The sequence below is a fragment of the Triticum aestivum genome, chromosome 2A, assembly GCF_018294505.1.
Source record: "Triticum aestivum cultivar Chinese Spring chromosome 2A, IWGSC CS RefSeq v2.1, whole genome shotgun sequence".
In the NCBI taxonomy this organism is placed as follows: domain Eukaryota; kingdom Viridiplantae; phylum Streptophyta; class Magnoliopsida; order Poales; family Poaceae; genus Triticum; species Triticum aestivum.
Genome location: NC_057797.1, coordinates 768,742,741 through 768,765,766, shown reverse-complemented (window position 1 = coordinate 768,765,766; position 23,026 = coordinate 768,742,741). Strand labels below are relative to the sequence as shown.

General features: G+C 38.6%; 2 protein-coding genes, 1 long non-coding RNA gene and 1 pseudogene across 5 annotated transcripts; all 4 read left to right on the top strand.

The window, feature by feature from the left end:
* LOC123186607 (probable indole-3-pyruvate monooxygenase YUCCA10) overlaps positions 1–862 on the top strand; it is a 33,703-nt pseudogene extending 32,841 nt beyond the window's left edge.
* Positions 863–2,353: 1,491 nt separating this feature from the next.
* Positions 2,354–7,152, top strand: LOC123186606 (uncharacterized). 3 transcript variants are annotated; one of them, XR_006493673.1, is made up of 9 exons: positions 2,354–2,774; positions 2,938–2,993; positions 3,100–3,177; positions 3,411–3,508; positions 3,970–4,227; positions 4,405–4,736; positions 5,017–5,414; positions 6,284–6,314; positions 6,721–7,152. It is a non-coding gene; the product is annotated as an uncharacterized lncRNA (long non-coding RNA). The 3 variants fall into 3 exon arrangements; XR_006493674.1 differs by having other exon boundaries at positions 2,355–2,774; positions 3,450–3,508; positions 4,443–4,736; XR_006493672.1 differs by having other exon boundaries at positions 2,356–2,774; positions 4,443–4,736.
* A 4,175-nt stretch (positions 7,153–11,327) lies between these two features.
* On the top strand, positions 11,328–12,923 carry LOC123186604 (probable indole-3-pyruvate monooxygenase YUCCA10). Its single transcript, XM_044598339.1, has 4 exons — positions 11,328–11,939; positions 12,208–12,441; positions 12,528–12,650; positions 12,744–12,923. The coding sequence occupies exons 1-4, from the start codon at positions 11,328–11,330 to the stop codon at positions 12,921–12,923; spliced, it is 1,149 nt and encodes a 382-aa protein (XP_044454274.1).
* A 4,700-nt stretch (positions 12,924–17,623) lies between these two features.
* Positions 17,624–19,219, top strand: LOC123186603 (probable indole-3-pyruvate monooxygenase YUCCA10). The gene is made up of 4 exons (XM_044598338.1): positions 17,624–18,235; positions 18,504–18,737; positions 18,824–18,946; positions 19,040–19,219. The coding sequence occupies exons 1-4, from the start codon at positions 17,624–17,626 to the stop codon at positions 19,217–19,219; spliced, it is 1,149 nt and encodes a 382-aa protein (XP_044454273.1).
* The last annotated feature ends 3,807 nt before the right edge of the window (positions 19,220–23,026 follow it).

The following is a 23,026-nucleotide window of genomic DNA, read 5'->3' as shown; positions in this document are numbered from 1 at the left end:
GCGTTACTATGTGTCTTTTCCTGATGATCAGTAGTGGTGCCTATTCGGGATTAGATTCAGGGCCTTGTCGCATGTTGGGGGTCTTTTCTATTTTGGCGCCGTAGTCGGGCCATGAGTGATTTGTATGATGGATGTTATTTATGTACTTTGATGTGACGTGGCGAGTGTAAGCCAACTATGTTCTTCCCCTTTATATTATTATGTACATGGGATGTGTGATGATTTCCCGACTTGCGACATTGCTTTCAATGCGGCTATGCCTCTAAGTCGTGCCTCGACACGTGGGAGATATAGCCGCATCGAGGGCGTTGCACAGAAACAGGCCGATCTGCAGTGATTGATGTTGGGACTGTTGGATTGATCAAAAAAGGCATCATCAAAGTAAGTATATCCTTGACATGACATAACTTTATAACATATGTTGATTTGATATGCCAAGTTATCAATGTATTTTTATCTTATATAGGTTCAAGGGAGCATTAGTAAGATCAAGGGCAACATAGTTAAATTTCAATGCAGTAAAAGAATCTCATTTGATGCGATCGTGTTTGCAACTGGATACAAAAGCACGGCAAATATATGGCTCAAGGTAATATAGCTGGTGTTTGAACATGTCTGAGTTTGTTTTCTTGATGTAGCCATTATTAAATCTGCTAACAAGCTCTATGTTTTTTTAATCCAGAATGGTGAGAGCATGTTAAATGGCAACGGACTGCCCATCCAAAAATATCCGAATCATTGGAAAGGTGAAAATGGGCTCTACTGTGCTGGGTTAGCGAGGAGAGGATTAGCCGGTATTGCAGCACATGCCAAGAATATCGCTAATGACATCAAATCTTTGATAGACTCTATGTCAAGTTAAATCATCTTTTAGATGTAGTTTACCATGGCAAGCATGCTAGAAGGTTGATTCTTTGAGAAATATATCCATTATGTCACCTTTGTATCTAGCTTTTAGACAAGTAGATTTATGTTTATTTCAAGGTTCGTATGTACCCTGGAGAGAGATGTACTATTATACTATAATAAAGGGCTTTGTAATCTTATTGTGCAGAGAGATTTGTAGTTTTGCTTGAACCTACAACTGTGTATTATATTTTATTTACTTGAAATTATATGTGCAAAAGGCATGCACTCAATACTCCATTGTCTATACCAAAATCTCTTGTGGCATGTTTACCCCATCAGTGTATGAGGTAGTAGTCACATCAACCCAAAAAAACATGCATAGTTCACTACATCCATTACAGTAGGTACTGTGGTTCTATTCAGTCTTAGAATGGCACTAATTATCAACCTGTGCAACTACATGTGCTAGCTGACTTACTATAGATCATTAAAAATATCTGTGAACATATTTAAAAACTTAAAACTAAAGGTTAGAACACCATATGACGGAAAACTACTATGTAGAACATGTATTTGTGGTTACGTGATACTGGTATCCTTAACTGTTGTGGACACAGTTTGTTCTGACCGAAGAGCAGGGTTTGCAGTATGCAGTAAGTTTTCCATTGGCTGAGATCCAAGGTATCCATCCGTGTAGTCTTGGATATAAATTGCTTATGACCTTGCGACCATGGTGTCAATACTTCGATTGTTATATGAAGCCTGATATTTACTACATGCAATATATGTTTTCATTGGGTACATGAACACAATTTTTTAGTATAGTTACCACTAGAAGAGATGCATTTTTTCAGTATTATTATTAATAGAAAGTATTTCACACATATAAGAGATGGAATGTTTTATATCATGCACAAACAACGAAATACCTAGAGGAACTACATGACAAAAAATTAACTCTTGAAAGAAGAAATTCTATGGAATTTTGTTTTATCATGCATGCTTCGAAAGAGGCATGACATGTCTATTGCTTGCAGATTCATGTGATGACAAGAGAATTAATTCAGTCGGGATGACACTTGCTCACTGTCTTTCACTAAATATAGTGGGTGACCTCTTTGTGACGGCGGAGAATCCAAAACAATAAGGTATGCATCAAGCTCGTTTTCTTGCGATAGCCACGTCGCCATGGTACTGTCCAGAGATATTTGCGGGGTAAATCGAGAGCGAGGCGGCTGCCCAATCACGTCGTGTGCTGCGCGGCCAGCTGGAGGCTGGTGGTTGGTTCTGCGCGTGCCGAGTGGGCGATTTTATTGGGTGCGGGTGGGACCTTTCTCTGTCTCGTCCTGGCGTTGTGGGCGTCGGTTACGGGGCTTGCGTAGGTGCGCGGGGCTGCGGTTGGCTGACCTGTGGGTCGTCTCCCTTTTACTGTGTTGAGGTAAAACCGTCCCCCGAGTAAATACAAAGCAAATCTGCTCTACCACGCAACAGAAGCAAACTCACAGCACTCCTCCTCGTCAGTCACCGCCTGGTCTTCTCGATGGAGGTGGAGGAGTAGGGGATCCCGCCGGATCAGAGGCATGCGGGCACAGTGGTGGGCGTCTCCGGCAGCGGCGGCGACCTGCAGGCCAAGTGCTACGGCGGGGGCGCTCGATTTAATGCAGCGCCATGGACCGGTCCCTGCAGAAGTGAGAGAAGATGAGGGAGAGAGAGAAGGAAGGAGAGGAGGGAGAAAGGTAGAGGAAAGAGGAGAGGGAGCTGCAGTGGCGGATGGGCCGCAGCAGCAAAGTGGCAGAAGGGTCCGGGCTGCATCGATGGTGGTCCGAGCGCTGCCGCCTCCATCCTCGCACCATCTTCGTCACACTCAGCCGCCTCCTTCCGCACCCCTCTTCTTCGCGCACGGCAACAGAGTCAGGTCCTGTCAGGTGAGATCACACCGTCCTCCACAACCTTCTCTACAGCCACGCAAAAACAAAGAGCAGTCTGATGCGTGCGTGTTATTGTTATTTTGGCTGTCTAAATTGTCCCTTGAACTAATCCAGCAACCTGACATTTCTTGGACACTAAATAATATCATTCTTATGACAGGGAATAATATTATTCAGTTAGCATCTTTTTCGTGGAAGAGGAGTGAGAATTTAAAGGTTAGAAAATTGTAACTGAATGAGTGTTCTCTTTTTTCTGCCTCTGACTTGAACGAATATATTTCTTAATATATCAATGCTCATCATTGCCATGTCTGGCTCTCAGGTGCATGCTACATAGAAGCTTAGATCTGTAATCAAGCTGTGGAAGAAAGTACTGTAAGAGATACTTCTATAAGCAGAGGTATGTGCCTGCATTTACACCTTAATTATCCCTTAGTTAGTTCTCTATGGTTCGTCGGATTCATGTTGAAATGATTTTCTTTAGTCGGTGTTGTACTATGTTGATGGCATACTGATTTGGCGTAAGAATTACTGACATTGCTTTGTGTGTACAAATCTTACAGGTTTATGATATTAAGAATTAGCAGTGTGTTTTTTGTTTACTGCTGGATTTGCTAACAAACTATCTCTTAGGTTGTTGATTGATATGCAGACTTGTTGTTTTTCATTCAGTTGAAGAGCTCTCCATGCTTAAGATCTTTTCTAGGATAATTGCGTCGTTAAATCTGAAGGTATATGATTGGTTTCTCTACTCATGTATCGATAAGCATATTTTTCATCCTCAATATATTGTTGCTTGCCTAACTTTTTCCTACATTTGTGAGGTGGCCGTGGAAGTTCAGTTCTTGTAGGCGGCGTAAAACTTGTACTGCCTACAGATGATTTTGCCAGTTTGACGAAAACATATAATAACCAAGGGAACTTTCTCAGTTTTTTTTGTTTTTGCACTTCTCGGATTTTAGGCTGGGGGTATTAACATATATGGCACATAGGAAGTTTAGATCTGCAAGATTGGATAGGGATAAATCCTTCTGCCATGTTGAAAAATTAGATTTACAAAGAAGAAAATAAATTATTAAAGAAGAGATATAGTCGATTAGGTTGTTGTGGTGTTTCTTTGATCTTCCCTAGACCTCTCGTTTTCTGATTGGCATGGTGATGATCTGTTTCTTATGGTGTTTGTCTGGTTCAGGATTCGCTCATGTGCCAAAGCCAGCTCGGGGAAGCCTTCCTGGACTCCTGGTTGACCACGACAATCACGACATGGTGAGTGGATTTTGTCTTTCTTGAGCCATCGGATCGGATTAGATGTGTATATGGTAGTTATGGACTGCTGACTGCTTAATGTTGTGTTTCCTCTGTGTACTATGGTGTGAGCTTAAGCGAGCGGAACGCCGAAGGAGGATCTTGGGGATGACGGAGGCATCGACGACAACCTGAAAGGCGAGAGGTACTGAGACTGCAAATTGCTTTCATGTCTCTGCGTTTCTTTCTTTATGCAACTCCGTCGGTATTAAGGCCGTATAGTCGGTGGGGAGCAACAAAAAACTGAATTTGTTGATGTTTACAATTTGGACGATCTGTTTGATACATCTGCATTGGTGATGGGGAACATTGTTCAAGACAGTGTGGGTTCAGAAGTGAGGAAAACAATTTGGCTTGCAGGGTTCAGGCTACTCTCTTGTGACGTTGGCTTAGGAAAAGTTATTCGGCTCCATTTATGATTGGGTCATTTCGCCGTGCTCTAGCCCCGCATCGTCCCCTCCTCCTTGGTTGCCGCTCTCGTCCTCTGACGAAGGACCATGGGGCTTGCAGCTGTGCCTGAGCCCCCACAAGGACGTTGGGTGGAGGATATCCGGTGCCAACGGGCCGCTCATGTCGGTGTCCGAGATCTCGGAGCCGTCGGAGTCCCCGTCACCATCCGGAGACGGGTCGATGGGGGATGCTATGATGAATTGGGTACATCCAAACTTCTCCTGTGATATCTTTATTTTCTTTTTCGGTTTAAGGTAGTGAAGCCTCAGTTAATCTGCAAGTGTGCTATGTTCTTGTTTGTTGCTGGCCTCTACCTGTTTGTTGGTATGCGTTTGCAAACTGAAAATATTAGTGTTTTTCAGGTCTCTGTTAGAGGAATGTATTTTCTTGCAAACTAAATTGGTTTTCTGGAACATGTCTTCATATTTTAGATTTTAGTATATGGCTTCAGAACTATTCATTGGATACACTTTGTTGATTCCAGCCCGTGGATAAGAATATTTTAGTCACTGGAGAGATTGTTGAACATGTGACATTGATGCAAATCTCTGGCCACCTACGAGTGAAACTGCTTGAAGACCAAGTTTGAATATGGACGAGGGCAGTGAATTTCGGCATGCGAGTTTACTTGCAGTCTCTGACCCTAACGTAATCAGTCCGAGTAGTGAGGGAAAGGCGCTGCCAACGAGGATGTGGAGGAGAACAAGGTCGAGCCGGATTGGTGAAGGGTGTTGAGGCTGGCTCTCTCTCCTCGTCTTCAACAGTGTGAAGAAGATCGATGTTGAAATGGACGCATGCTTCAGGAGAAGCAGAGGCGTCTTGTGAGCCTTGTGTTCTTCATCGATCTGTTTGTGCGTGCTCTTGGTCGCATGCATGCCTAAGGTACAACTTGTCTCTCAATCTCTCCTCCCTGTTATGGATCCAACATGAGGAAAAACCACTCTCTTTTTATTATTGTTGCTTCTATTTACCTTCCATTTCATGGTTGTTAGTGTATGTATGCCAGACCAAATAAAAAGAGATCTCAACTCAGTTTCTTTAAATGCAGGTTCATATCGTGTATCATAAAGAAACGTCAACACTAAAGAGAGCAGAGCTATTATCTCGACAACTGAGCTAGAAAATTAATCTATGAGCATTTTCATGCATATGATTTAATCTAATTTTTAGTTGTGCTAATTTAATTGATTTGGAGATATATGCAATACATCTTTCAGCAATCAACTGTTCACCGACCTGTCTATTGTATGCATTAATTGGATTAATTAACGACAAATGCATGATTTATTGAAGTCAAGTTACTAAATATTCATGATGGTATCTTTTTCCCTGAACTTCTTATCCATGATCAACTGAGAGTCGAATACTTAAGTGGTTGAGGAAAGCTTCAAATACAATAGTGGCAAACATCTCCATTGATGCTACAAAGCATCTCGATGATTTTGAAGTGAGTCTGCATGTTAATTAACATTGCTTCTTGCATCACACCCTATTGATCTAAAAGTTACTTAGTTTTCTGAATTTCATAGGATGCTTATGATATAAAAAAAACTATGCCCTTACCTTTATAGACTGCTGTAAATTTGATTCTGCAGTTTTTGCTTGCATCACGTTTTTGTGCTTTATTAGGCACTTTATGTTGCACTGTTCTATATTAGACAGATCAGGTTATTTTTTCAGGCAGTGTACAGATGTGGTACTGTACTTACTGCTTATCATCGTCTATATGACCATAACCTACTTTTGTGCAGGATCGATGGATGGGAGGTGGGACACGATTTTGTAAGTACAGACAAAAAATGCAATATGTTTGATTTTCTTATTATTGTATCTTTTCTTTTTCTGTTCAGGTGGATCCTGAATATATTCCACTTTTCTGCAATCTTCTGTGGTATATTTTGTTGCGAAGGTTGAAAACATAATATTGATAGAAATAATTTCCATTTGTTTGCCATGAACCTTCTGCACTAGAGGAATGCTTGCATTAGATCATCAAAGTTAATTGCTATTTTATCAGTATCTGCATGTTAAATGTGTCTATAGTGATTGAACAACTCTCATTAATAGATGAAGCCGTCGAGCCGAAGGCATTTTTTTACTTAGTTATAATGATGGATTATATAATAGCTGCGCTCGACGAGATCCTCCCCAACCTGACCCCTCCTTCTTCCTTTTCTATATGATGCAGGTGTGGACACCTCTGTATGCTCCAAGACTTAACTCTGTTGATTTATGGCATGGTGATTCGTGATTGATTTCGATTGCACGGGAATTCTAGGGAGAGTAGTGGAAAAGCTATGGGGAACTTCTGTGTTAACGGTGCTAGCAGTGAGGGTTTCTTTTGAGCTTCTCTTCGCTTCTCCTTAATAATCGGACCTTCCTGCTATGCATAGTGAATTTTGATATTTTGATGATGCAAGCATTGTTGTTTCTAGTGGCTGCAAGGATTTCCTTTGGGCATATTTTCTTCTAGCTTAATTAGCCAGGATTGTTGATTTTATAAACAATATTCAGACTGTTCCTTGTATTAGCAAAAATCAGATAAGAATTGAATTATTGTACTTAAAGACAACCTGAATGTCTTGTGCCATGCAAAAGAGATGCTCTGCATTTCCTTTCACCTCCTGTTTGGCCAAAGCAACTACCTATTGTGGTCTTTTGATGCTGTACTAGTTGTGCAAAGAGTTGTTGTTGTCACAGGCTGATCAAAGTGGGAACAGAGCCAGAAAGCCGCCGAGGCACCACCTACTGTGGAGCAGACAATCTTGGAGTCGCCACAGACAAGTGTAGCATCGAAGTTGATACAAGACAAGGAGGAAGGTGCCAATCAGCCGGCAGATGTTCCGGCTGCTGCGACTGGCAGTGCTCTGGTAGCGCGGTACTCCTGGTCAAGAGACTGCAGCACAGCCGCGGGCCGCAGGCGCAACGATTGGCTGGATCATGGCGGACAGGGATTATCAATCGACGAGACGCCGGCGAGCGTTGGCTCGGTGCGTCTGGCGTAGAGTGACGGGGATGCCGGAGTGGACTTGAAGACGGACATTGCTTGTTTATTTGCTGAATTTGGTTCACTTTAGCCATGCATCAGCTATACATGTATGTGTGCTATCAGGGAATCAATCAGCGCTAAAACCATTGGAAAGGGCGGGAGTATACCTGGCACCGCACAACTGCCGTTTCAGGCGGCGCGCCGTGGGCGCGCCCCAACCGCTAGTGTCATATTTTAAGATCAATCGAGGCATGGCATCACAAGGCCCAAAACCAAAAATGGGTCGAATGACCCTCAAGTTAGGAACCGACCGACCTATCGATTGAGTTGGGACTGTTGGACCAACAAAAAAGCACCATCAAAGTATTTGCAATATTTGAAGGAATCCGCCTTAATTAGTTATATTTTTATAATTAAAAATAATAAGTAACTTTTTCTCTCATAATGTCAACTTTATTTTCTAGTTGGCACTTCTAGAGAGATCCAAGTTATCTACATAGATAATGTAGACCTGGCTCAAATACGCAATTATATATTTCACATATTAGGCACTTACATGATGAACAAGGCCGCTACTTGCATATATACCGGATGTTCATTATATTTGAAGGCATAGCAAGCAAGCAATCATTCCTTTTCTTTTTGGGGGAAACACCGATATTGTCAATGGAATAGATAGAACATCAATTGAATCAGTACAATAAGAAATGCTAAGTATTTTTTTACAAGGTGAACTAACGGAATAAAGCATATATAGGGGATGAGCTTCTCCCAATTCAGTCCATCACTTTTATCAACTGACTCGTTGGACTTTACTGACTTCCAACATTAAATATACTCGGATGGAAAAGATCGTTGATGCCAAAATTGAATTGGCTGAAAGCTACTATAACTTTTTTTGAGGGAAGAAAGCTACTATAACTAGTAACTGAAAGATGATCATAAGACTCGTGGATTGACGGAGTGTACCTCTGTATTTTATTTCCCCTTTTCCTATATTTCTTAACATTATATATTTTATATTATTATTTAATATATGTACACGAACTCCCTACTGTTCACAACAAAGAAGAAATGCAACGCTAACATCTATTATATATAAAAAGTTGTTGATGGGTTAATCAGAAAAAAGATAAATAAGTTAGAAATTACCACAATAATTAGAAACATCTGGTCGTTCGTTTGGTGGACCCATAACTTAAACGACATAATTAACGGATTAGATCTAAGACCTCTAAAAAAACTAAAAAGAAAAAAAACTGCAGCTATCCTTAGATAAACAAAGCTAGGTAGGACTTTCCTAAAAAGAGTAGAGAGGCGTGGGATTATGTTTTCTCTTGCTAGGCTAGGACTCTTTCCTTGCAAGACTAGGACTCTTAGAAAATGCTAGCGTGACATGGGCCAACACTTTTTTACGTGCGTGCATATGCATTCTTCTCTTGGTATATGGATGCATGCAAAAAACAAATACACGGCCAGCCGGCCAGGCGTGAGAGTCTATATCCACACATTAAGGACACTACTCTTTATACTTGCATTATGTATGTATCCAACCATTAAGGAGCTAGATCTGAGATATAAACTTTTTCCTTGGTGCTCATCCATATATGAACGAGAATCTATAGCTCTATATGTTGGACGAGTTGGATGCCCGTACATAGACGAAACAATCCGCCCATATTATTATTTATCTATTATTGTATATAAAAATACTTGACACGATCACTAGAATAAAGATAATTAGTTTAGAAAATCCCACAATAATGGTTACTTACAGGGCCCCCATGTACTCAGGATTTCTTACCTCGCGATTGTAACTCGATAATTTTGAAATAAAACTCCCTTTACCCCGCAAAAAAAAGAAAATAAACATCCGACCTTTAATTCGATGTGCCTATTTCTAATCAAAAAGGTATAACCGTTAGATATACGTAAACCAGGTGGGACGGTAACGTGAGGAAAAAAGGGCACTCCTTAATGTTCACAAAAGGTTGGACCATCCCACCAGGCCAGCATCCACAAAGAAGTAGCGATCAGTTTAACACAAAAAACTAACACTCTAAAAAGATTAAGCGAATAGACTATTCAAAAGAAACTAAGCGACTAAGCCATTCCAAAAATACAAAACATAGGCGTACAGGTAAAACCTTAGCGATAGAAAAATGGGCGATCAAACCATCCCAAAAAAATCTAAGCGGCCAAAATATAAAAAAAACTGAGCAATTAGGTTATCCCCCCAAAAAAACTTAGGCGTACAAATAAAATCTCAGTGATAAAATAATCAGCGATCAGACCATAAATAAAAAATTAAGCGACCAGACTATCCAAAAAAAAACCCTGAATGCTTAGGCCATCTCAAAAAACAAAAAATTAGTCGTCCAGATTGTACCATCCCACAAGCAATTGGACCATCCAAAAAAAAAACTAACCCATACAGGGTAAAATCTCTCGGCAAGCAAACGTGACCAAAATTCTCCATGTGCCATCCAAATAAATACACTATCCTGTACATTGATGCTATGTCTCCAAATAAATCTGAGCGACCCCACAGCAAAAAAATGACCGAAAATAATGAACAATCAGCCACCCCCCCAAAAGAACTGAGTGTTTCTCATTTATAAAGATTCGACCACTCCAAATAGATTATCTCTCTACACGACCAAAATCTCACGGTGTCATACATAAAAGCCCTCGGCATCTAAAAACATATCTTTCCATCATGCAATATCTTAGTGTATAACTTCTATATCAATCTCTCCAAACAAATATAAATTCTCACCGGTTAATAAAGATGCAATCTCTCAAAAGAAAAAAAGTCCAAAGTCTCACTGATAATATATGGGGATTCAATCTCTCCAACAAAATATGTCTCTATTGTGAAAAAATCCTCTGTTTCAGTAAATTGGTTTAGTATCTTTTTAACAAAATACTTAGGGGTTTATGAGTATTCACACTCTGGTGTGCACAGTTAAAATACAATGAGCGCTCAATTTGATGTTCAGGCGTAGGACAATATACATGTACCAAAGTTGAAATATGGCCTCACATTAAACGAGTGTTCAGTATAGAAACGAAATTATATAAAAAACTGGTTTCAAATATTTGAACTGAAGTTCCACTTTTTGTTTGTTCACAACATCGAACGGTTCGTTGTGTTGACACCAAAGATATTGTGGCAATGGTCGTCAACTGAACCGGAGGAAAAACTGGCCGTCGTACAACTGAACTGGAGGCAAAACTAGCCGGCAAAACCGGTTAACATGGTTAGTACCAAATCCTTCTTAGATGATTGTTTCACTTTGTCATCCATATTATGTTAACTTGAGAAAATGAAATAGGACTTTGCCTATAAATGTGTGTTTGGAAATCAGACTTATCCTTATCCTATATTGTATAGAAAGAGGAAGAAACACTTGAATATTAGAGCAGTTATTGTCATTGGTGACGATGAGAAAGGAAAGAAACACGAAGAATCTTTAATCTACACATCAAAAAGATGGTCGATAAGTTTCCAATAACAGCAATCGATCAAGAGTGTGTTTCCTGCCTATTTTGTATCAGTACACGCTTTCACACCAACAACGGCTCCATTTTTAGATGGAAATACTCCTACACACCAGGATTAGGCCTCAATAAATATTTACCTTTTTCATCCCTCAATCCAAAACAGATTGGCCCATGAAAGATACCCGTATATATACGCCCACATAGGCGAGCATGTCATCCAAAGTTCATCGAGCTAACACACAAACATTGCAACCTACCACCAGACTTGTCCCACAACTTTGTCAACTCTTCCCTTTGAAATGGAGAGTGTTGCAGTGTTGATTGTTGGTGCTGGGCCAGCAGGCCTCGCAACGGCAGCATGCCTTAGCCAATTCGCAAATCCTTATGTCATAGTCGAGCGTGAGAGCTGTAGCGCGTCACTTTGGCGCAACCGCGCGTATGATCGCCTCAAGCTGCATCTTGCAAAGGAGTTCTGTGAGTTGCCACACATGTCATACCCTATAGATGCACCAACATACATACCAAAAAACTTGTTTGTGAAGTACTTGGATGATTATGTTGAGCATTTCAACATTCAACCGAAGTATCTCACCTGCGTGGAGTCATCCACATATGACAATGATGAAAAATGTTGGTCCATTGTGGCAAAGGACATGTCAAAGTGCACCACAGTCAAGTTCACGGCAAAGTTTCTTGTTGTGGCAAGTGGTGAGAATAGTGCAGAGAATATTCCAATGATCCCTGGACTAGAAAGCTTTCCAGGTGATGTCATCCACTCCTCAAGCTACAAGTCAGGCAAGAGCTACTCTGGCAAGAATGTATTGGTCGTTGGATCCGGCAACTCCGGGATGGAAATTGCTTATGACCTTGCGACCCATGGTGCCAACACATCGGTTGTTATACGAAGCCCGGTATGTACATGAACTATATATTTTCATTGGGTTTATGAACGCAAATTCTTAGTATAGTTACTAATAGAAGAGATGCAATTTTAAGTGTTATTACTAATAGGAAGTATTTCACATAGAAAAGGAGATGAACTGTTTTATATTGCACACAAACAACTAAAAGACTAGAGGAACCACATGACAAAAATTGAATTCTTGAAAGAAGAAATTATATGCAATTTTATTTATCATGCATACTTCAAAAGAGGTGTGACATGTTTTGTGGTTGCAGATTCATGTAATGACAAAGGAATTAATTCGTTTGGGCATGACACTTGCTCACCATCTTCCATTGAATCTAGTGGATAAACTCCTTGTGATGGCAGCGTATTTAATATTTGGAGACCTGTCACGACATGGCATCACAAGGCCAAAAATGGGTCCAATGACCCTCAAAGCAGAAACAGGTCGATCTGCAGTGATTGATGTTGGGACTGTTGGATTGATCAAAAAAGGCATCATCAAAGTAAGTATATCCTTGACATGACATAACTTTATAACATATGTTGATTTGATATGCCAAGTTATCAATGTATTTTTTATCTTATACAGGTTCAAGGGAGCATTAGTAAGATCAAGGGCAACATAGTTAAATTTCAATGCAGTAAAAGAATCTCATTTGATGCGATTGTGTTTGCAACTGGATACAAAAGCACGGCAAATATATGGCTCAAGGTAATATAGCTGGTGTTTGAACATGTCTGAGTTTGTTTTCTTGGTGTAGCCATTATTAAATCTGCTAACAAGCTCTATGTTTTTTTAATCCAGAATGGTGAGAGCATGTTAAATGGCAACGGACTGCCCATCCAAAAATATCCGAATCATTGGAAAGGTGAAAATGGGCTCTACTGTGCTGGGTTAGCGAGGAGAGGATTAGCCGGTATTGCAACAGATGCCAAGAATATCGCTAATGACATCAAATCTTTGATAGACTCTATGTCAAGTTAAATCATCTTTTAGATGTAGTTTACCATGGCAAGCATGCTAGAAGGTTGATTCTTTGAGAATATATCCATTATGTCACCTTTGTATCTAGCTTTTAGACAAGTAGATTTATGTTTATTTCAAGGTTCGTATGTACCCTGGAGAGAGATGTACTATTATACTATAATAAAGGGCTTTGTAATCTTATTGTGCAGAGAGATTTGTAATTCTGCTTGAACCTTCAACTGTGTATTATATTTTATTTACTTGAAATTATATGTGCAAAAGGCATGCACTCAATACTCCATTGTCTATACCAAAATCTCTTGTGGCATGTTTACCCCATCAGTGTATGAGGTAGTAGTCACATCAACCCAAAAAAACATGCATAGTTCACTACATCCATTACAGTAGGTACTGTGGTGCTATTCAGTCTTAGAATGGCACTAATTATCAACCTGTGCAACTACATGTGCTAGCTGACTTACTATAGATCATTAAAAATATATGTGAACATATTTAAAAACTTAAAACTAAAGGTTAGAACACCATATGACGGAAAACTACTATGTAGAACATGTATTTGTGGTTACGTGATACGGGTATCCTTAACTGTTGTGGACACAGTTTGTTCTGACTGAAGAGCAGGGTTTGCAGTATGCAGTAAGTTTTCCATCGGCTGAGATCCAAGGTATCCATCCGTGTAGTCTTGGATATAAATTGCTTATGACCTTGCGACCATGGTGTCAATACTTCGATTGTTATATGAAGCCTGATATTTACTACATGCACTATATATTTTCATTGGGTACATGAACACAACTTTTTAGTATAGTTACCACTAGAAGAGATGCATTTTTTCAATATTATTATTAATAGAAAGTATTTCACACATATAAGAGATGGGATGTTTTATATCATGCACAAACAACGAAATAACTAGAGGAACTACATGACAAAAAATTAACTCTTGAAAGAAGAAATTCTATGGAATTTTGTTTTATCATGCATGCTTCAAAAGAGGCATGACATGTCTATTGGTTGCAGATTCATGTGATGACAAGAGAATTAATTCAGTCGGGATGACACTTGCTCACTGTCTTTCACTAAATATAGTGGGTGACCTCTTTGTGACGGCGGAGAATGTCATATTTTAAGATCAATCGAGGCATGGCATCACAAGGCCCAAAACCAAAAATGGGTCGAATGACCCTCAAGTTAGGAACCGACCGACCTATCAATTGAGTTGGGACTCTTGGACCAACCAAAAAGCACCATCAAAGTATTTGCAATATTTGAAGGAATCCGCCTTAATTAGTCATATTTTTATAATTAAAAATAATAAGTACACTTTTTCTCTCATAAGTTGAACTTTATTTTCTAGTTGGCATTTCTAGAGAGATCCAAGTTATCTACATAGATAATGTAGACCTGGCTCAAATACGCAATTATATATTTCACATATTAGGTACTTACATGATGAACAAGGCCGCTACTTGCATATATACCGGATGTTCATTATATTTGAAGGCATAGCAAGCAAGCAATCATTCCTTTTCTTTTTGGGGGAAACACCGATATTGTCAATGGAATAGATAGAACATCAATTGAATCAGTACAATAAGAAATGCTAAGTATTTTTTTACAAGGTGAACTGACGGAATAAAGCATATATAGGGGATGAGCTTCTCCCAATTCAGTCCATCACTTTTATCAACTGACTCGTTGGACTTTACTGACTTCCAACATTAAATATACTCGGATGGAAAAGATTGTTGATGCCAAAATTGAATTGGCTGAAAGCTACTATAACTTTTTTTGAGGGAAGAAAGCTACTATAACTAGTAACTGAAAGATGATCATAAGACTCGTGGATTGACGGAGTGTACCTCTGTATTTTATTTCGCCTTTTCCTATATTTCTTAACATTATATATTTTATATTATTATTTAATATATGTACACGAACTCCCTACTGTTCACAACAAAGAAGAAATGCAACGCTAACATCTATTATATATAAAAAGTTGTTGATGGGTTAATCAGAAAAAAGATAAATAAGTTAGAAATTACCACAATAATTAGAAACATCTGGTCGTTCGTTTGGTGGACCCATAACTTAAACGACATAATTAACGGATTAGATCTAAGACCTCTAAAAAAACTAAAAAGAAAAAAACTGCAGCTATCCTTAGATATACAAAGCTAGGTAGGACTTTCCTAAAAAGAGTAGAGAGGCGTGGGATTATGTTTTCTCTTGCTAGGCTAGGACTCTTTCCTTGCAAGACTAGGACTCTTAGAAAATGCTAGCGTGACATGGGCCAACACTTTTTTACGTGCGTGCATATGCATTCTTCTCTTGGTATATGGATGCATGCAAAAAACAAATACACGGCCAGCCGGCCAGGCGTGAGAGTCTATATCCACACATTAAGGACACTACTTTTTATACTTGCATTATGTATGTATCCAACCATTAAGGAGCTAGATCTGAGATATAAACTTTTTCCTTGGTGCTCATCCATATATGAACGAGAATCTATAGCTCTATATGTTGGACGAGTTGGATGCCCGTACATAGACGAAACAATCCGCCCATATTATTATTTATCTATTATTGTATATAAAAATACTTGACAGGATCACTAGAATAAAGATAATTAGTTTAGAAAATCCCACAATAATGGTTACTTACAGGGCCCCCATGTACTGAGGATTTCTTACCTCGCGATTGTAACTCGATAATTTTGGAATAAAACTCCCTTTACCCCGCAAAAAAAAGAAAAGAAACATCCGACCTTTAATTCGATGTGCCTATTTCTAATCAAAAAGGTATAACCGTTAGATATACGTAAACCAGGTGGGATGGTAACGTGAGGAAAAAAGGGCACTCCTTAATGTTCACAAAAGGTTGGACCATCCCACCAGGCCAGCATCCACAAAGAAGTAGCGATCAGTTTAACACAAAAAACTAACCCTCTAAAAAGATTAAGCGAATAGACTATTCAAAAGAAACTAAGCGACTAAGCCATTCCAAAAATACAAAACATAGGCGTACAGGTAAAACCTTAGCGATAGAAAAATGGGCGATCAAACCATCCCAAAAAAATCTAAGCGGCCAAAATATAAAAAAAACTGAGCAATTAGGTTATCCCCCAAAAAAACTTAGGCGTACAAATAAAATCTCAGTGATAAAATAATCAGCGATCAGACCATAAATAAAAAATTAAGCGACCAGACTATCCAAAAAAAAACCTGAATGCTTAGGCCATCTCAAAAAACAAAAAATTAGTCGTCCAGATTGTACCATCCCACAAGCAATTGGACCATCCAAAAAAAAAACTAACCCATACAGGGTAAAATCTCTCGGCAAGCAAACGTGACCAAAATTCTCCATGTGCCAGCCAAATAAATACACTATCCTGTACATTGATGCTATGTCTCCAAATAAATCTGAGCGACCCCACAGCAAAAAAATGACTGAAAATAATGAACAATCAGCCATCCCCCCAAAAGAACTGAGTGTTTCTCATTTATAAAGATTCGACCACTCCAAATAGATTATCTCTCTACACGACCAAAATCTCACGGTGTCATACATAAAAGCCCTCGGCATCTAAAAACATATCTTTCCATCATGCAATATCTTAGTGTATAACTTCTATATCAATCTCTCCAAACAAATATAAATTCTCACCGGTTAATAAAGATGCAATCTCTCAAAAGAAAAAAAGTCCAAAGTCTCACTGATAATATATGGGGATTCAATCTCTCCAACAAAATATGTCTCTATTGTGAAAAAATCCTCTGTTTCAGTAAATTGGTTTAGTATCTTTTTAACAAAATACTTAGGGGTTTATGAGTATTCACACTCTGGTGTGCACAGTTAAAATACAATGAGCGCTCAATTTGATGTTCAGGAGTAGGACAATATACATGTACCAAAGTTGAAATATGGCCTCACATTAAACGAGTGTTCAGTATAGAAGCGAAATTATATAAAAAAACTGGTTTCAAATATTTGAACTGAAGTTCCACTTTTTGTTTGTTCACAACATCGAACGGCTCGTTGTGTTGACACCAAAGATATTGTGGCAATGGTCGTCAACTGAACCGGAGGAAAAACTGGCCGTCGTACAACTGAACTGGAGGCAAAACTAGCCGGCAAAACCGGTTAACATGGTTAGTACCAAATCCTTCTTAGATGATTGTTTCACTTTGTCATCCATATTATGTTAACTTGAGAAAATGAAATAGGACTTTGCCTATAAATGTGTGTTTGGAAATCAGACTTATCCTTATCCTATATTGTATAGAAAGAGGAAGAAACACTTGAATATTAGAGCAGTTATTGTCATTGGTGACGATGCGAAAGGAAAGAAACATGAAGAATCTTTAATCTACACATCAAAAAGATGGTCGATAAGTTTCCAATAACAGCAATCGATCAAGAGTGTGTTTCCTGCCTATTTTGTATCAGTACACGCTTTCACACCAACAACGGCTCCATTTTTAGATGGAAATACTCCTACACACCAGGATTAGGCCTCAATAAATATTTACCTTTTTCATCCCTCAATCCAAAACAGATTGGCCCATGAAAGATACCCGTATATATACGCCCACATAGGCGAGCATGCCATCCAAAGTTCATCGAGCTAACACACAAACATTGCAACCTACCACCAGACTTGTCCCACAACTTTGTCAACTCTTCCCTTTGAAATGGAGAGTGTTGCAGTGTTGATTGTTGGTGCTGGGCCAGCAGGCCTCGCAACGGCAGCATGCCTTAGCCAATTCGCAATTCCTTATGTCATAGTCGAGCGTGAGAGCTGTAGCGCGTCACTTTGGCGCAACCGCGCGTATGATCGCCTCAAGCTGCATCTTGCAAAGGAGTTCTGTGAGTTGCCACACATGGCATACCCTATAGATGCACCAACATACATACCAAAAAACTTGTTTGTGAAGTACTTGGATGATTATGTTGAGCATTTCAACATTCAACCGAAGTATCTCACCTGCGTGGAGTCATCCACATATGACAATGATGAAAAATGTTGGTCCATTGTGGCAAAGGACATGTCAAAGTGCACCACAGTCAAGTTCACGGCAAAGTTTCTTGTTGTGGCAAGTGGTGAGAATAGTGCAGAGAATATTCCAATGATCCCTGGACTAGAAAGCTTTCCAGGTGATGTCATCCACTCCTCAAGCTACAAGTCAGGCAAGAGCTACTCTGGCAAGAATGTATTGGTCGTTGGATCCGGCAACTCCGGGATGGAAATTGCTTATGACCTTGCGACCCATGGTGCCAACACATCGGTTGTTATACGAAGCCTGGTATGTACATGAACTATATATTTTCATTGGGTTTATGAACGCAAATTCTTAGTATAGTTACTAATAGAAGAGATGCAATTTTAAGTGTTATTACTAATAGGAAGTATTTCACATAGAAAAGGAGATGAACTGTTTTATATTGCACACAAACAACTAAAAGACTAGAGGAACCACATGACAAAAATTGAATTCTTGAAAGAAGAAATTCTATGCAATTTTATTTATCATGCATACTTCAAAAGAGGTGTGACATGTTTTGTGGTTGCAGATTCATGTAATGACAAAGGAATTAATTCGTTTGGGCATGACACTTGCTCACCATCTTCCATTGAATCTAGTGGATAAACTCCTTGTGATGGCAGCGTATTTAATATTTGGAGACCTGTCACGACATGGCATCACAAGGCCAAAAATGGGTCCAATGACCCTCAAAGCAGAAACAGGTCGATCTGCAGTGATTGATGTTGGGACTGTTGGATTGATCAAAAAAGGCATCATCAAAGTAAGTATATCCTTGACATGACATAACTTTATAACATATGTTGATTTGATATGCCAAGTTATCAACGTATTTTTTATCTTATACAGGTTCAACGGAGCATTAGTAAGATCAAGGGCAACATAGTTAAATTTCAATGCAGTAAAAGAATCTCATTTGATGCGATTGTGTTTGCAACTGGATACAAAAGCACGGCAAATATATGGCTCAAGGTAATATAGCTGGTGTTTGAACATGTCTGAGTTTGTTTTCTTGGTGTAGCCATTATTAAATCTGCTAACAAGCTCTATGTTTTTTTAATCCAGAATGGTGAGAGCATGTTAAATGGCAACGGACTGCCCATCCAAAAATATCCGAATCATTGGAAAGGTGAAAATGGGCTCTACTGTGCTGGGTTAGCGAGGAGAGGATTAGCCGGTATTGCAACAGATGCCAAGAATATCGCTAATGACATCAAATCTTTGATAGACTCTATGTCAAGTTAAATCATCTTTTAGATGTAGTTTACCATGGCAAGCATGCTAGAAGGTTGATTCTTTGAGAATATATCCATTATGTCACCTTTGTATCTAGCTTTTTGACAAGTAGATTTATGTTTATTTCAAGGTTCGTATGTACCCTGGAGAGAGATGTACTATTATACTATAATAAAGGGCTTTGTAATCTTATTGTGCAGAGAGATTTGTAATTCTGCTTGAACCTACAACTGTGTATTATATTTTATTTACTTGAAATTATATGTGCAAAAGGCATGCACTCAATACTCCATTGTCTATACCAAAATCTCTTGTGGCATGTTTACCCCATCAGTGTATGAGGTAGTAGTCACATCAACCCAAAAAAACATGCATAGTTCACTACATCCATTACAGTAGGTACTGTGGTGCTATTCAGTCTTAGAATGGCACTAATTATCAACCTGTGCAACTACATGTGCTAGCTGACTTACTATAGATCATTAAAAATATATGTGAACATATTTAAAAACTTAAAACTAAAGGTTAGAACACCATATGAAGGAAAACTACTATGTAGAACATGTATTTGTGGTTACGTGATACGGGTATCCTTAACTGTTGTGGACACAGTTTGTTCTGACTGAAGAGCAGGGTTTGCAGTATGCAGTAAGTTTTCCATCGGCTGAGATCCAAGGTATCCATCCGTGTAGTCTTGGATATAAATTGCTTATGACCTTGCGACCATGGTGTCAATACTTCGATTGTTATATGAAGCCTGATATTTACAACATGCACTATATATTTTCATTGGGTACATGAACACAATTTTTTAGTATAGTTACCACTAGAAGAGATGCATTTTTTCAATATTATTATTAATAGAAATTATTTCACACATATAAGAGATGGAATGTTTTATATCATGCACAAACAGCGAAATAACTTGAGGAACTACATGACAAAAAATTAACTCTTGAAAGAAGAAATTCTATGGAATTTTGTTTTATCATGCATGCTTCAAAAGAGGCATGACATGTCTATTGGTTGCAGATTCATGTGATGACAAGAGAATTAATTCAGTCGGGATGACACTTGCTCACTGTCTTTCACTAAATATAGTGGGTGACCTCTTTGTGACGGCGGAGAATGTCATATTTTAAGATCAATCGAGGCATGGCATCACAAGGCCCAAAACCAAAAATGGGTCGAATGACCCTCAAGTTAGGAACCAACCGACCTATCGATTGAGTTGAGACTGTTGGACCAACAAAAAAGCACCATCAAAGTATTTGCAATATTTGAAGGAATCCGCCTTAATTAGTCATATTTTTATAATTAAAAATAATAAGTACACTTTTTCTCTCATAAGTTGAACTTTATTTTCTAGTTGGCATTTCTAGAGAGATCCAAGTTATCTACATAGATAATGTAGACCTGGCTCAAATACGCAATTATATATTTCACATATTAGGTAATTACATGATGAACAAGGCCGCTACTTGCATATATACCGGATGTTCATTATATTTGAAGGCATAGCAAGCAAGCAATCATTCCTTTTCTTTTTGGGGGAAACACCGATATTGTCAATGGAATAGATAGAACATCAATTGAATCAGTACAATAAGAAATGCTAAGTATTTTTTTACAAGGTGAACTGACGGAATAAAGCATATATAGGGGATGAGCTTCTCCCAATTCAGTCCATCACTTTTATCAACTGACTCGTTGGACTTTACTGACTTCCAACATTAAATATACTCGGATGGAAAAGATTGTTGATGCCAAAATTGAATTGGCTGAAAGCTACTATAACTTTTTTTGAGGGAAGAAAGCTACTATAACTAGTAACTGAAAGATGATCATAAGACTCGTGGATTGACGGAGTGTACCTCTGTATTTTATTTCGCCTTTTCCTATATTTCTTAACATTATATATTTTATATTATTATTTAATATATGTACACGAACTCCCTACTGTTCACAACAAAGAAGAAATGCAACGCTAACATCTATTATATATAAAAAGTTGTTGATGGGTTAATCAGAAAAAAGATAAATAAGTTAGAAATTACCACAATAATTAGAAACATCTGGTCGTTCGTTTGGTGGACCCATAACTTAAACGACATAATTAACGGATTAGATCTAAGACCTCTAAAAAAACTAAAAAGAAAAAAAACTGCAGCTATCCTTAGATATACAAAGCTAGGTAGGACTTTCCTAAAAAGAGTAGAGAGGCGTGGGATTATGTTTTCTCTTGCTAGGCTAGGACTCTTTCCTTGCAAGACAAGGACTCTTAGAAAATGCTAGCGTGACATGGGCCAACACTTTTTTACGTGCGTGCATATGCATTCTTCTCTTGGTATATGGATGCATGCAAAAAACAAATACACGGCCAGCCGGCCAGGCGTGAGAGTCTATATCCACACATTAAGGACACTACTTTTTATACTTGCATTATGTATGTATCCAACCATTAAGGAGCTAGATCTGAGATATAAACTTTTTCCTTGGTGCTCATCCATATATGAACGAGAATCTATAGCTCTATATGTTGGACGAGTTGGATGCCCGTACATAGACGAAACAATCCGCCCATATTATTATTTATCTATTATTGTATATAAAAATACTTGACAGGATCACTAGAATAAAGATAATTAGTTTAGAAAATCCCACAATAATGGTTACTTACAGGGCCCCCATGTACTGAGGATTTCTTACCTCGCGATTGTAACTCGATAATTTTGGAATAAAACTCCCTTTACCCCGCAAAAAAAAGAAAAGAAACATCCGACCTTTAATTCGATGTGCCTATTTCTAATCAAAAAGGTATAACCGTTAGATATACGTAAACCAGGTGGGACGGTAACGTGAGGAAAAAATGGCACTCCTTAATGTTCACAAAAGGTTGGACCATCCCACCAGGCCAGCATCCACAAAGAAGTAGCGATAAGTTTAACACAAAAAACTAACCCTCTAAAGAGATTAAGCGAATAGACTATTCAAAAGAAACTAAGCGACTAAGCCATTCCAAAAATACAAAACATAGGCGTACAGGTAAAACCTTAGCGATAGAAAAATGGGCGATCAAACCATCCCAAAAAAATCTAAGCGGCCAAAATATAAAAAAAACTGAGCAATTAGGTTATCCCCCAAAAAAACTTAGGCGTACAAATAAAATCTCAGTGATAAAATAATCAGCGATCAGACCATAAATAAAAAATTAAGCGACCAGACTATCCAAAAAAAACCTGAATGCTTAGGCCATCTCAAAAAACAAAAAATTAGTCGTCCAGATTGTACCATCCCACAAGCAATTGGACCATCCAAAAAAAACACTAACCCATACAGGGTAAAATCTCTCGGCAAGCAAACGTGACCAAAATTCTCCATGTGCCATCCAAATAAATACACTATCCTGTACATTGATGCTATGTCTCCAAATAAATCTGAGCGACCCCACAGCAAAAAAATGACCGAAAATAATGAACAATCAGCCATCCCCCCAAAAGAACTGAGTGTTTCTCATTTATAAAGATTCGACCACTCCAAATAGATTATCTCTCTACACGACCAAAATCTCACGGTGTCATACATAAAAGCCCTCGGCATCTAAAAACATATCTTTCCATCATGCAATATCTTAGTGTATAACTTCTATATCAATCTCTCCAAACAAATATAAATTCTCACCGGTTAATAAAGATGCAATCTCTCAAAAGAAAAAAAGTCCAAAGTCTCACTGATAATATATGGGGATTCAATCTCTCCAACAAAATATGTCTCTATTGTGAAAAAATCCTCTGTTTCAGTAAATTGGTTTAGTAT

What these genes read in the sequence shown, in the direction of transcription:
- LOC123186603 (XM_044598338.1), top strand. Translation starts at nt 17,624, where the DNA reads ATGGAGAGTGTTGCAGTGTTGATTGTTGGTGCTGGGCCAGCAGGCCTC. An exon ending in TCAAAAAAGGCATCATCAAA is followed by an intron (nt 18,738 to 18,823) that starts GTAAGTATATCC and finishes TATCTTATACAG; the next exon opens with GTTCAACGGAGCATTAGTAA. An exon ending in CGGCAAATATATGGCTCAAG is followed by an intron (nt 18,947 to 19,039) that starts GTAATATAGCTG and finishes TTTTTAATCCAG; the next exon opens with AATGGTGAGAGCATGTTAAA.
- LOC123186604 (XM_044598339.1), top strand. Translation starts at nt 11,328, where the DNA reads ATGGAGAGTGTTGCAGTGTTGATTGTTGGTGCTGGGCCAGCAGGCCTC. An exon ending in TCAAAAAAGGCATCATCAAA is followed by an intron (nt 12,442 to 12,527) that starts GTAAGTATATCC and finishes TATCTTATACAG; the next exon opens with GTTCAAGGGAGCATTAGTAA. An exon ending in CGGCAAATATATGGCTCAAG is followed by an intron (nt 12,651 to 12,743) that starts GTAATATAGCTG and finishes TTTTTAATCCAG; the next exon opens with AATGGTGAGAGCATGTTAAA.